Raw genomic sequence first — 14,615 nt, 5'->3', positions numbered from 1 at the left:
ACTTTTTAGTCAAAATCAGTGAATATCTCCTCGTGATCCGGTAACTGTCTGTACTGTGTGTGTGTGTGTGCTGAAAAAACTATACGCTGTTAATACACAGCCTATGATCTGTTAACGTATGTAAACAAAGGGGGTTCGAATTGACCCACTGTAGCTCGCTGACAACGGGTTCACATTCCCCGTTTACAGAACCTAGGCTGCGTATATTTTTTTTTCCGCACACACACACACACACACACACACACACACACACACACACACACACAAACACACACACACACACACACCATTAGAGGAGATATTCACTGATTTTGACAAAAAGTGATTTTGACAACGAGCGTTCTCCAGAATCACTGACTCCACCTTTAAGTTTAGTCTTTGTTCACTATTACCACACAAAGTCACACAGACCTAAACTGTGATTTTTATTTAACAGCATTATTATTTTAATATTTATTTATTGAAGTCCAGCAGGCTAATTTAGTGATCCATTTCATTTGGAACAACCCCCCCGAAAAAAAAAAGAAAAAAAAGAAGCTGGTTCGCGACAAGCAAATATAGAACAAAAAGCCGACACGAAAAAGGGTGAAAACAGACACCATCAGAAAATAGTGAATAAGGTTGAAATAGTGGGTTGGTTTATATACACAGGGATGGGTTGGGTGGGGTGGGGATTGGGGTTGGGGTTGAGTGGGGTGTCATTGTGTGTGTGTGTGCCTTTGTCAACAATACAAGTCACCATGATTACATAGGTAATTTTTTTTGTTCAGGGTTTTTTTTCTTTGCAAATCCAGCTGCTTGAAGAAAGTTAAAACGTAAAGGAGGGAGTTAGTGTGAGAGAGAGAAATCCAGAAACAACTGATTGGACATTTTTGGGAGAAAGGGGAAAATAAAAATTTAAAATAATATTCTTTTCGTTCTGGCTTTAACTCTCGGCTCCTTGATTTCTTTACCGATTCGCTTCCTTTGAAAGATAAGACACGGGGCGACAAGGGTGGAGGGACATATGGACAGTGTTACTAGCTAGACAGGAGCCTTAATACACTGTAGTGTGTATATAGAATTAGATTATATAGACAGAGTGTGTGTGTGTGTGTGTGTGTGTGTGTGTGTGTGTGTGTGTGTGTGTGTGTGTGTGTGTGTGTGTGTGTGTGTGTGTGTGTGTGTGTGTGTGTGTGTGTGTGTGTGTGTGTGTGTACGTCAGAGTATTAGGGCTATGTTGAGAAAAAAAAATTAATAAAATTACGAGACTAAAGCCGATATTTCTTTACAAGAATAAAAGGTATACGCCTATTACTGGTAACTTATAAAACAATGGGGAGAGGGTTTTAATAATGGCAGCGTCCCTGTCACCCACTGCTTGAAGAAAGATTAAGCATTTCCTTATTTGTGAAAGAAGTAGGCTTCACAAGATGCCCCACATTCCTCATTTTTAATGCAGCGGAATAGAAGATATATCTCCTCTAAGATAACACACAGCCTAAACCCTAGGACTTCATTCTCATAATATTACAACTATTGTTCTGGTAAAAATTAATATCTTCGTCTCGTAAAATTTATATTTTTTTCTTGTAATTTCTGTGTTCTTTTCAACTTTGGCCCTTATATTCCATCATGGGGTGTGCGTGTGTAAAGTGTGTGAGTGTGTGTGTGTGTGTGTGTGTGTGTGTGTGTGTGTGTAAAGTGTGTGTGTGTGTGTGTGTGTGTGTGTGTGTGTGTGTGTGTCTACTCCCTGTGTCTGTCCCTGTTTGTGTGTCCGTCTATGTCTGTCCCTGGGTGTTTATGTCTGTCCATGTGTGTGTGTGTGTAAAGTGTGTATCGTGTGTGTGTGTGTGTATCGTGTGTGTGTGTGTATCGTGTGTGTGTGTGTGTGTGTGTATTGTATTCAGGCCTCGCTCTCCCCGGCTGCCGAGGTGTTCTGAACCTCCTCCTCCAGAATGGGAACGATCAGGTTGTCCTTAGACATCAGGTTATACTTCATCACGAAGCGCGTGAACCGATGGCACAGGAACGTCTCATTCTGTGGGAGGGGGGGACGGGGAGAGAGAGAGAGAGAGAGAGGGAGAGAGAGAGAGAGAGAGAGAGAGAGAGAGAGAGAGAGAGAGGGAGAGAGAGAGGGAGAGAGAGAGAGAGAGAGAGAGAGAGAGACACACACACACACAATGAGGTTCTGCAGCATTGGTGGTCTCTGATTTTTTAACATAGAAAAACTAGATACAGCTTAACACCAGTTAAGACTTTTTTGATGCCACACGGAATAAAAAATTAAAGACCAATTTTACAAAAAAACAAATTGCAGAAAAACAATATAATCTATGGGCACACTCAATAGGCATCTGTATCTTGCCCTAGCACGGTTAACAGCTTAATCTGGTTGAGAGCCAACTTTATATAAAGCATGACATCTTTGGTCCAGAGAAAATAAAGCATTTCAGTAAAAAAGGCCCTTGGAATGAGTGTAGCCTTGCACCTACCTCATACTTGTCAAATATCTGGCGGTGATGGAAGTATGCGTGAGAGAATATCCTATAGATGCGACGACACACAGAGCCCAGTTTGGCCACTGAGGATTCCTTGATGCTCACCCTGGGGAGACACAGCAGGGAGGGGGGAGGGGAGGGGTGGAAAATGATATAACTATTCATAACAAAACAAAGGCCCACTCCAGAAATAATGGTAATAAAAGGCATCAATATACTTCCAAGCAAGTGCTGGTGGAGTTAAGAAAGTATACAGGATTTGAACAGCTGAAAAGGTTATGATATGTCAATGTTGTAGCCCAAATTAAAAAGGTGGGGTCAGTGATTCTGGAGAACGCTTGTTGTCAAAATAACTTTGTCAAGATCAGTAAATGTCTCTTCAAGATCCGCTACCTGTCCAAAAATCCGGTGTTAATACACAGCCTAGGCTCTGTATACGTTTATGTGGCCCCTTTGGTAACGTACCCTTTGTTAACAGAGCCTAGGCTGTGTATTGACACCTGCTTTTTATTCAGCAAACACACAGTACGAGCAGGTAGCGGATTGTTAAGAGATATGGGGAAATTTGACTTGGATTTTAAACATCTAAGCAATGACCTATTACATTAATGCAACCACCTACATATTTAACCTCTTTGTCTGTTTTTTGGGGTATACAGTATAATCAAATGCAATAGTAGCATTGATTCCATGACTGTCTGAGCGACTGTGGCTCAGGTGGTAGAGCGGGTCGGCCAATGATCAAAGGGTTGGAGGTTCGATCCCCGCCCTGCCACTTGTGTCATAGTTGTTGTGTCCTTGGGCAAGACACTTCACCCACCTTGCCTCGTGTGAATGTCGATAGTTAGCCTGCTATCGGTGTATGAATGAGTGTGTGAATGGTAACGTGTAAATGGGAACAGGTCTCCCTTGCAAAAGAGTCTTCGGACTCAATGGGATATACCTGTATAAAAATTATTAAAAAAATAAAAATAAATTTAGAATCATATTATAACTGAAATGTGTGTAGTACATATTTATCCCCAGTAGTCATGGTGTTGGACTGTGGGGCCCATGAACTACACACTCACTGTAGCAGACATTTTGGCCAGTGGCCTCCACTGAGCAGGAGGCACTGAATTTGACAAGTCTGCAAGATCACAGTTATTTTTTTACATTACTGCCAAGGTTTTATTTGTTACGGGAATAAATATAAATAAATAAATATTGTGACTAAACCAATTAAAAAAAGGTTTTGATTCTGTAGAAAAATCAGTGAATATCTCCTAATTTTTTTTTTTTTTAACCTTTATGTATACAGGTAAATCCCATTGAGACCGAAGACTCTTTTGCAAGGGAGACCTGTTTTCCTTTCCCACGTTACCATTCACACACAAACATTCGTACACCGATAGCAGGCTAACTATTGACATTCACACAAGGCAAGGTGGGTGAAGTGTCTTGCCCAAGGACACAACAACTATGACACAGGTGGCAGGGCGGGGATCGAACCTCCAACCCTTTGATCATCGGCCGACCCGCTCTACCAACTGAGCCACAGTCGCCCTATGATCCGCTACCTGTCTACTAACACTGAATTTCTGTTGTCAGCGCACAGACAGTACAGACAGGTAGCGGATCATGAGGAGATATTCACTGATTTTGACAACAAACAAAAAAAGGTGATTTTGACGACAAGCGTTCTCCAGAATCACTGACTCCACCTTTAAATCAGTTATCTCATTGTGTTTGTACTATGACTGACTGACCTGCTGGGGAAGTATTTGTTGCTATTGAGAAGACAGGCAGCTCCGTCCAGCGTGTGCCTGGTGTAGTCAATGGCAGGGCACTGAGGATACAACAGCACAAAACACAGACAATTAGATTAAGAAAAAAAAATCCATTTTCCCTTCACTAAAAAAAAATCAAGACTAGTGAAAGTGTACATGGGAGGCAATAAAGAAACACAGCTGCTTAAATATGTAAATGTACAGCTCTGGAAAAAAATACCAGACTGGATTTTTCTAACATCTTCATCTCTACATTACTTATTCAAATTCAAAATGCTCTTAATGACAAAAAATGTATTGGAATTTGGTAGAAATTTTGGACGTAGTTTATATTATAAAACCAAAATGTTCATTCTACTCAAACATATGCCTATAAATAGTCAAACGAGAGACACTGAACATTTGTAGTGGTCTCTTCATTATTTCTAGAGCTGGTATACACCGACCTCTTTGGGTGTCTTGTGGGCAGCACATAGAAAGATCCACTGCTCTGTGGCTGTCATCTGGGTACAGGTGTCTGGGTGGCACTCACTCTGGAGGAGACAAAACATATTTTACTTAAAGGTGCAGTGTGTAATATGACATCATCAAGTAAGTTCTTGAAAGTTCTAGAAAGTTCTGGAATGCAACACTCCCTGGGTAACCCCACCCCTTTTGAATAATAACAGAAGCTACAGTGGCCTTCAAGGACAAGAACAATTCAAAATTTTAAACAATGCACCTGATGACATTCCAACTATGACACTTTCAAGATGGCGGCACTAGGCCTTGGTCCAAAATATGCAAAAATATGGACATATATGAGACCCTTTCTAAGGAAAATAAAAATAAATCTAAACATTTTTTTCAGCTATTATGCACTAAATTAAATATACTTATAGATATTATAATTATTTTCTACAAAATATGCTAGGAAATAAAACCCAAAATTCGACACACTGCAGGTTTAAAACTTAAAATCGTATCCATCTTGAATAAGAATATTTATTAAAAAAACATATTTTTAATATCGCTAATGAGTGACGTCACTGGTCACTTACCTGCAGTTTTACAGCTAGTCCATTGAGCTCTAGACAGAACTGCCTACAGACAAGAACAGAACAAGACCTCAGTTCAATTAGAAAACCAACATGAGCACGACAGAGTAATGCTGTCAGTTGTGACTACGATTTATACTTCAGCTTCCAGGCACTTGGTCAAGTTTCAAATTGTTCCAATAGAAAGCACTAAAGAATATAAACAAGATGTTGTTTCATGTAGCCTAATGCATCGTTAGTGCAGACACATTTTGCAGACACTATTTAAATCATATTACTGGCGTGATGTTATGCAATATATGAGCATTTATGATGTGCTCTAGAGGAGATTTGAAATATATCGAGATATATATTGTGTATCGAGAAATAGTCCAAAAATCCTAGATCGAACCCTTTGAAACTCTAGGTACATATACAGATGATTTCCTATCAGCATTGTATATATATCCTTTAACCAATTTAAACAAACTATCTTAAATCTGCCAAACTCTACCTGTAACTGTTTTAATTAGGCTATATTGTACTTTCACCCATTTCATTTTAATTGCTGCCACTCTTCACCACTGTGTAAATGTTTCAATAGTTTTTTTTTCTCTTCACCTGTTGTTGTGTATTTGATGTATTTGCATTGAATATTTTGTATGTATTGTTGTTTTCCCTTTGAATTTGTTTTGAACTCGACGTCATTGTAAATGAGGGTCACCCCTCAATTGGTCTCTCGAGGATAAATAAAAGTTAAATGAAAAATGAAAAATTGTTGTTCATACCTGAGGTGTTCGTACTTCCACACTCCCTCGTCCTGCCCCTCCGGAGGCTCCAGGATTTTGTCGATGTTTGAGCAATCTGATCTGATGTTCTGCTGAATGTACTGAGACAGAGACAGAGACAGACACACAGTTAAAGGGGCAGTGTGTAATATGACATCATCAAGAAAGTTGTAGAATGCAACGCTCCCTGGGTAACCCCAACCCTTTAGAATAATAACAGAAGCTACAGTGGCCTTCAAGGACAAGAACAATTCTAAGTTTTAAACAATGCTCCTGATGACATTCCAAAAACATGGATGCCTCCATAAGACCTGCCTGCTCAATGTAGAAAATGTAACATTAATATTTGTAATTCTCCGCTCAGGAGGATAATTCAGATTATTGGCAGAGGTCATTTTACACCAATGAGGACACATTTATGAATGAGGATATTGATTTTAGCTAATAAATCACTTAAAAATGTTACACAGTGTCCCTTTAAGTAAAGACACTCACTCACTCACTCTCCCTCACAGCAACATATTCATTTTTATATATTAAAAAGGTGCAGTATGTAATATGACATCATCAAGAAAGTTCTACAAAGTTCTAGAATGCAACACTCCCTGGGTAACCCCAACCCTTTTGAATAATAACAGAAGCTACAGTGGCCTTCAAGGACAAGAACAATTCTAAATTTTAAACAATGCACCTGATGACATTCCAACTATGACACTTTCAAGATGGCGGCACTAGGCCTTGGTCCAAAATATGCAGAAATATGGACATATATGAGATCCTTTCTAAGGGGAAAAAAAATTATTCAAAACTTTTTTTTCAGCTATTATGCACTAAATTAAATGTACTTATGGATATTATAATTACTTTCTACAAAATCTGCTAGGAAATAAAACCCACAATTCTACACACTGCAGGTTTAAATGTTTATATTTTCACAAGTGTTTGAAATGTATTTAAGACATAAAAAAGCTGTTTTTTTATACCTTCCTTTTTTTATCTGCTGATATATCTGTAATGGGTTAGCAATTTTTCTCCCTACTATCGGATTTCGCCTAGTCCGCAAGAAATCCATATCAGTTCTGCCCTACTTCAAAAGGACCTTAATGCATACTTATCAAATATAAACGTCAATGGAGTGCATTATGAAAGAGCTTGTTATGCAATTTTATCAATTATGCCATTCACCACCATTCAAAGGATACAGCATATCACCATGACTAGTAGACCAAATGGGTGGGGCGCACTAACGCGCGCACACACACACACACACACACACACACACACACACACACACACACACACACACACACACACACACACACACACACACACACACACACACACACACACACACACACACACACACACACACACACACACACACACACACACACCTGTTGTACAGCAAGTGTGCTGTCCATCTCCTCGAATGATTCATCGGGCCAGTTGTAGAAATCCTATACATAGAGCGAGAGGGGACATTTTTAGTGCAGTCAGATCATAGAAAAAGCATGAGTTAAACAATGTCACATAGCTATCGACTAACGTAAGCTAGCCAGATTCAGGCTAATGACACAGCCTATGTTATGCTGAGTGCATTGTCAAATTGTGTCTGCCAGTTGTTTGTTTTAGTTATGTAAGGCAAGGCAAGTTTAATTATAAAGCACAATTCAGGCCACTCAAAGTGCTTTACAGGGTCACGAAATACATCAAGATTAAAATACATCAAGCATAGAATACACATTAAAAAAGTGAATAAAATAATAAAATAAAATGTGTATATACAGGGTTACTGCAAGAATTTACAAGTAAAATGTAATACTTTTTTAGCAACGTTCAGAGAACATTATGAAGGCAATTTAAGGTCCTTTTTCATGTCAATTTTAGTCTTCAATAGACATTCAGAAGGATCGCAGAAACCCTGTATAAAATATTGTATGCATTTATGACATGTTTACATCTCAAGCGCATATATATTCCAAACTGCACCACCTATACTGTTCACACGACCACTGCATTTTAATCATGTACAATATTCTGCACTTATAAGCAGCAGCAACATACACATTTTCTGTATTGCATATTTTAATGTTTCTTTCTTGGAATTCAGTCTGTGGAAAACAAAGGAAGAATTTCGTTGTATGACTGAGAACAAGTTTCTTATTCTGCATATGACAATACACACTTTGAATCTTGAATTGAATGTTCTCCTATATATTCATAGATAGTGAATAAAATATATTCCACTACTTTATTTACATAGGCCTACCGACCTGTTTACTGTTATTTATACGTATATTTAGATCGCTGTTTTGTGTGTGTGAGACAATACACGTGTCAGGATCACTTCTAAATCAAGCATTAATCTATCAAAGCAAAAACATTAACGTATTTATTTAATATTTACATAACGGCAGCTGCTGGGGTGCGACTACTTCCTGACAAATAAAGAAGATAATAGCATTAACGCTAGGTGGCAAGTTAGCCAACCGGGTGTGTGTGTGTGTGTGTTGTGTTTAAAACCTCACGTGTAACCTTCAATCACTAAATGTACCTTATGTGCTTTTTAATTTGGTTTAACAATCCCTGTCAAACGAAGCACCGACATGTTTTTTTATTGGTAACAGTCATTTGAAGCTAAAGAAGGCTAATGTTAGCATTACTAGGTTTAGGCCTCTTACTGTAAATGTTGTCTTAGCGTAAAGTAAATCGACAAATACACAAAACGACTCGAATAAGACAGTGTAAAGGACTATTGCGGGGTTTATTCGTGGTGTTTTTAAAGCGTTTAAACCCACCTTTGCCTTGGTTCCAGGCCGATTCCTCCTGAGAACTGCAGCACCCTCCGCCATGACCATCGCGACAGAATGCCCGGATGTTCGTCACGACTCGGATAACATCGGAAAACGAATGGCAACTTCGGCAAAGTTCGGGTCTTGGGGTCAGGTGGAGTGCTTCTTAATACACAATTACTCATTTAGGGACAGTTTTAAGTTACTTGTACTCTACTTTTGTATTTCCACGTTATATATGTACTCCACTACATTTCAGAGGACAAAAATGCATAATTGAATACGTTTTACCACCCTTTCTGATTTGTAGTGTATAAAAAAAAATCATGTCTAACAAAGACAAGCCATAACTTGAGCTTATACCTGCTGCATTGCATATATTTTTATTAAAACTTAGAATAAAAAATCCAATTTTAGCTTGAATTTATTTCATCCTTACTATACTGTGTAATTTTAAACTTTAAAACTAGAAAGGTCAAGTTAAATGTGGGGATGTGGTGCATCTATTATATATGTGACATGTCTTCATAACAGAAGTATAAAAGAAAAAAATAATCATTTCACTGTCTAAAGCTGCAGACAGTTTAGTAAGTCAAGCTTGACTTTACAATATTTTATCACAAGTACATTGCAGTTAACCAAATATCTGAAACAAACTCCCAGAAAACTGCTGCAACTCTGAGCTCCTTTAAATCAAATCTGAAGACTTTTCTGTTTCCCTTTTAACCTGCAAATTTTATTTTATTTAAAAGTTAAATTTTTTCATATTTTTCATTTGCTTTTCTCATGTGTATTCTATTCTTGATGTATTGTAATCTTGCCCCCTGTAAAGCACCTTGCATGGCCTTGTGTCTGAATTGTGCTATAGAAATAAACCTGCCTTGCCTTATAAAAACTGAATATAAACTGCAGACTATGACCACACAAAGTATAGAATCATGAGACAAAAAGACCACCGTTTACAGTTCACCTTTATTATTGTAACAAAATGTGATTAGAATTATTTACAATTGCAATAACGTAAAAAAAAAAAGCAAAACCGAGACATGATGGAGTCGACATAATTTCTTCTCTCCGGGGATGATGACAGGGACTGCGACACACACACGAAGACTCATTCGGTGTATTTACCGAGAATATCTCCGTCACGGAACAAGAAATAGTCCTGGAAGAAAAACAGAGTAAAAAATAAACAAGATATTAGCACAAAGAAAGAGGGGAAAATTAAAGGTATAGTGTGTAAATTTAGCGCCATTTAGAGGGGAGATTCTTGTTGTCAACGCTCCCTTGCTATTGCTAACCCTTCCTTTTGGGAGAATTTACAGAAGCTATGGTGGCCTTCAAGGACAAGAAGCTATAGTTACTAAAGATGGCATCATCCACCACTGCCTCAAGTCTTTCCACAGTATCAAGTGATGAGGTGAAGATGTATTTAGTTATTTATTCTATAGCACTTCTTCTTCTTCTTGGTCTTCCAACAGGTGCATTTCCCCAGGACGCCCACTATATATAAAAACGTGTAAGGCCGTTAAGTTTGTCCGTTCTGTGCTACTGTAGAAACATGGCGGTGCAACATGGCAGCCTCAGCGCCCCGCTCCTATGTAGGTATAAAAGACTAGACTTTTATGTCCAATGATAATACTTACTAAAAAAATACTTAAATCAATATTATATTCCATTTTCTACCAAGTCTGTTCTGAAAAAATGGCAATAAATTCTACGCACTGCAGCTTTAAATGAATAAGATCAAGAGCCTGTGTAATGCATTTTTACCTTGTCGTCCAGATTGACTTTAGTTCCGCCGTATTCTGGTAGAAGGACTCTCTCTCCAACCTTCACACTGACCGGCAGCAAGTTCCCCTTCTGCAAAATAAAATAAAATAAATTAAAAGTTACACATGAGTCCTCAGAGCAGTAATACTAGTTATTTTATTCAGTCATTATAAAACTATAATTTTAAACATACCATGGTGTATACTCATTCAACAGCAAACACTGACAGAGGGGGATTTTTAAACTTATTAGACAGTTGTGTAGAGACAGAGATGAAATGGGGTCAGAGAGGGGAATGACATGCAGAGAACGACCCGGGCTGGATTCTAACCCGGGTCTGCTGTGAAGAGGACTGAGACTCTATAGGGGGGAGGGGGGCTCTAACCACTACATCACAAGCGCACCATCTAATGATCTACATATATATCTTTTTCTTTCAAAGTTTTTTTTATTAAATGTTAGTAACAAAGAAATTGTAGCACAATGATTACAAATTTTTACCCCTTTTTTTCCCCGAACATACCCCACCCACATCCCACCCTCACACCCAACAACACGAAATATACACTACAAGAAACAAAAATAAACAATCAATATGAAAAAACAAAACAAAAAAAAAACACAAAGAAATAAAATTAAATCAAATAAAAGAGGGGAGGGGGTAGCTACTCTTCTATTGTTGTCGTTGTTTTTTTGAAATAATTTAAGAATATCTTTTTTAAATACTATATTCTTTTATTTTTAGGATAAAGCACATATACATTTGAAATAATATTTCTATGGTTATTTATTTTACCTGATTGACAGATCCTGGTCCCACTGCTACCACTGTGGCCTGCAGCACTTTGCCCTGAGCCTTCTCCGGCAGCATGATGCCGCCCTTAGTTACCGTCTCCGCGATGAGACGCTCCACTAGCACCCGGTCGAACATGGGAAGGAACTTTCTGAAGGCCTGGAGGAGAACACAGAAGAAATGAGCAAAGAAAATCAAATTAATGTGAAATAATTATTTTATTTATAGCCCTGACATTTGCTGCAAGGAGTCAATAATTGTTGTACCTGTTGCACAATTTATACTGTTAAAGGAATACTTCAACAATACATTATAAAATAAAATTGCTATTATAATATAATGAATGAGGTTTTTCTTCCCTCAGTCTTTCCTTGGCCCAGCTGTCCTGTTAATCCTAACCCTACATTTCATGTCACGCATTTTGATATGCTTAACTGTTCTTAAAGCATTTTCACATTAAGTTAGTTCACCAATTAAATGCACATCCTGCATCATGTGTATGTGTTAAATAAAGTTTTTAAATCCTAAATCTAATACCACAAGGGGGCGCTTTTGAGTCTTACACAAAACCCAAAGACAGTGGAATCCTGACTACATTGACTCTTAAGCCTCTAAGCACATGGCTGATGATACTATGCACAAGCTCAGAGTTTAGTGTTTTTAAATACAAAAATCTTCTGGTTAAGGATACAGGAATGATTAATCTGTAAAACTAGTGGCTGCTCTGTGGTTAATGTTAAAAGAAGGACAGGGAATTTGAGGCTTGAGATTTTAACTAAAAACAGTGTCTGAACAATTAACTAGCCGCTTATCCACACAGGCTGCCTTTTGTTCACGTTAATTATTTAAAAATTCAAGGGGTAACGTAAGTCATCGTTTCTTCATTATGTCAGAAAGTCGCAGGCAGTAAATGAATGGATAAGAGTGAGTGTGTGTGTGTGTGTGTGTGTGTGTGTGTGTGTGTGTGTGTGTGTGTGTGTGTGTGTGTGTGTGTGTGTGTGTGTGTGTGTGTCTAAGAGAATGGGGGGAGGACACGCAGACAGAAATCGGCAGATGCACCAGTGACCTTGGGCTGAAGGTTGTTTTGGGAGAAGGTAGGAGGGTAGTGGGGGTTGGGACGAAACAAAGATGGAGTTACTCATTCATTGTCACTGTTTGACCAGGGAAGGGACCAGGCCTAACTGATAAAATACTTTGATTAAAACGTAGTAAAAAAGTATCATAGGATTTATTTTTGGGGAGTTTTTCGTTTTTAAAGGGAATTAGTTATAAGTTGCAAAATCGAGAAAACTTAAAACAAACCCTGTAAGCTAAGCCAACAGCCTTGTAGTCTAGCTGATGTAGCCCATAGATAGTATATAAAAAAAAAAGCTTATGTAGCCTTGCAACCCCCCCCCCCCCATCCCCCTCAAGGTTTTGTAACTGAAAGATAACACTGACCCAAGGCCTGTTTGTCTAGGTATTCCAGAAACTTCTCTCTCTCTCTCTGCAGTATTTCATTAGGCATTACAAGTTGCACAACTGGGTTAATATAATAACTAAATGTTTTTATTGTTTTTTTCTTCTTTACATGCCAGCTGCAAGAACCGTTATTCTTCTGCTGTATTTCTATCTATCTATCTATCTATCTATCTATCTATCTATCTATCTATCTATCTATCTATCTATCTATCTATCTATCTACGAACAACAACCTCCAAAAATGACCATAGTAAATTTAAAAAAGGCTAAACTTTGTAATGTTTATAAAAAAGGGGTAGGATTTACTTCAAGGCATAATTAATGTACACATAATACACTGGCAAATTGTGAGGCCATTTTCTTCCTCACATGATATTTTGCTGTCTGTATCTCTTGTAATAATTAACACTTTGATTAGAAGTCTGTTTTTGTGGGATAGCATTTGAGATATCATAATGCATGAGCTGCCAGCTGCTGTTGATGTGTTTAAAGGGATTTCATCATACGCTGCATATGGTGAGGTCATAGTGAGGTCACAGGCTACGTAGCGGAAGCAGGAAGTGGTTTCATAATACATGTCATTCATTCATTCATTCATTCATTCATTCATTTCTCCTCCCCCCCAACACTAGGGCATGTGTAGTGCAAATATGGCAAAGAATTATGATTTAAAAAAGGTAATTGTTCCAAATTAGTAAGAATACTATATTTTCAGACACTTCATTTGCATCTACATATGGCTTCTGCAAAGGTGAATGTCAGGATATTAGCTGTACTGTTAATTTCTAAGCACATCTGTCAAATAGATAGATAGATAGATAGATAGATAGATAGATAGATAGATAGATAGATAGATAGATAGATAGATAGATAGATAGATAGATAGATAGATAGATAGATAGAATGCTGAATACTACAAGAGATGGTCTCCAAATTATTATTTGAATAAGAAAATGGACCCTCAAGTTGCCAGTTTGAAAATGCCCTGCAGCAATTCCTCACCTCTATAAATATTAGGGTTTAACGTTTACCTTTTACAACTGGGAATTTTTGGAGGCTTTAATTTTTGATGCTGCTTGCATTATATTGCAGTAGGCTACATCTTCTTAATTAGATAGATAGATAGATAGATAGATAGATAGATAGATAGATAGATAGATAGATAGATAGATAGATAGATAGATAGATAGATAGATAGATAGATAGATTTAAGTGGATGACAGTCAGATCTCGACTGGGGGGAATACTTTTTATGTAACACATGAAAAACCTTGGGCTAAAACAATGGGTTATGTAGCTGCATACTTGCACCATGACTTGCACACACGACACGCACCCTTATTTTTAGCGTTCGCACTGGTTAAAGTCATATTTATATCACGTATGAGAAGAATAAATATGTCTGTATTTAGCTGATGTTTCATTTAAATCCCATGCCTCTTGTCTGTTTGACCTTGCGAGGCGGCGTTTTGAAAAATTGTAGCTCGCGACTCTCACACTAGCTGCTAAACCTACCAGTAACCTAGCAACGCGACTTAAAGACCCACGACAACACAATACTGTCTACATCAATAGATCGTTTTTAAGCATAAGAATGAGGTTTTAAAGTGTCTTACCATGTCTGGATTGTGTGGGTCTGTGTGTGAGACGGCGTGGAAGGTTTGACACACGTGAGGGGACTAGTAGGAAGAAATCTACAGAAGGCTCTCTACGCATGCGCACTACCCCTGTCCTTAACTTGTC

The 14,615-nt window shown here is 38.0% G+C and overlaps 1 protein-coding gene across 3 annotated transcripts; it reads right to left on the bottom strand.

The window, feature by feature from the left end:
• Positions 1-1,615: 1,615 nt before the first annotated feature.
• LOC307258431 (MOB-like protein phocein) lies at positions 1,616-14,596 on the bottom strand. Of its 3 annotated transcripts, XM_080037960.1 has the most exons (9): positions 14,489-14,596; positions 11,415-11,570; positions 7,448-7,510; positions 6,054-6,154; positions 5,290-5,332; positions 4,696-4,782; positions 4,229-4,308; positions 2,475-2,586; positions 1,616-2,020 (listed from the first exon to the last, which is right to left on the bottom strand). In XM_080037960.1, the coding sequence occupies exons 1-9, from the start codon at positions 14,489-14,491 to the stop codon at positions 1,886-1,888; spliced, it is 780 nt and encodes a 259-aa protein (XP_079894086.1). In that variant the 5' UTR covers positions 14,492-14,596; the 3' UTR covers positions 1,616-1,885. The 3 variants fall into 3 exon arrangements, with proteins under 3 accessions (XP_079894086.1, XP_079894085.1, XP_079894084.1); XM_080037959.1 differs by lacking the exons at positions 11,415-11,570; positions 14,489-14,596 and adding an exon at positions 8,852-8,926; XM_080037958.1 differs by lacking the exons at positions 1,616-2,020; positions 2,475-2,586; positions 4,229-4,308; ... (2 more) ...; positions 6,054-6,154; positions 7,448-7,510 and adding exons at positions 9,805-10,010; positions 10,619-10,708.
• Between the last annotated feature and the right edge of the window lie 19 nt (positions 14,597-14,615).

The sequence above is a fragment of the Ammodytes marinus genome, assembly GCF_949987685.1.
Source record: "Ammodytes marinus genome assembly, chromosome: 12".
NCBI classification, from domain to species: Eukaryota; Metazoa; Chordata; class Actinopteri; order Uranoscopiformes; family Ammodytidae; genus Ammodytes; species Ammodytes marinus.
This window is presented reverse-complemented; position numbering and strand designations above follow the sequence as displayed.

Excerpts from the sequence above, each read along its gene's own strand:
- LOC307258431 (XM_080037960.1), bottom strand. Across the intron at positions 7,511-11,414 it reads GACCAGGATCTGTCAATCAG|GATTTCTACAACTGGCCCGA; the intron begins GTAAAATAAATA and ends CTCTATGTATAG. Across the intron at positions 4,783-5,289 it reads GACTAGCTGTAAAACTGCAG|AGTGAGTGCCACCCAGACAC; the intron begins GTAAGTGACCAG and ends TGTCTCCTCCAG.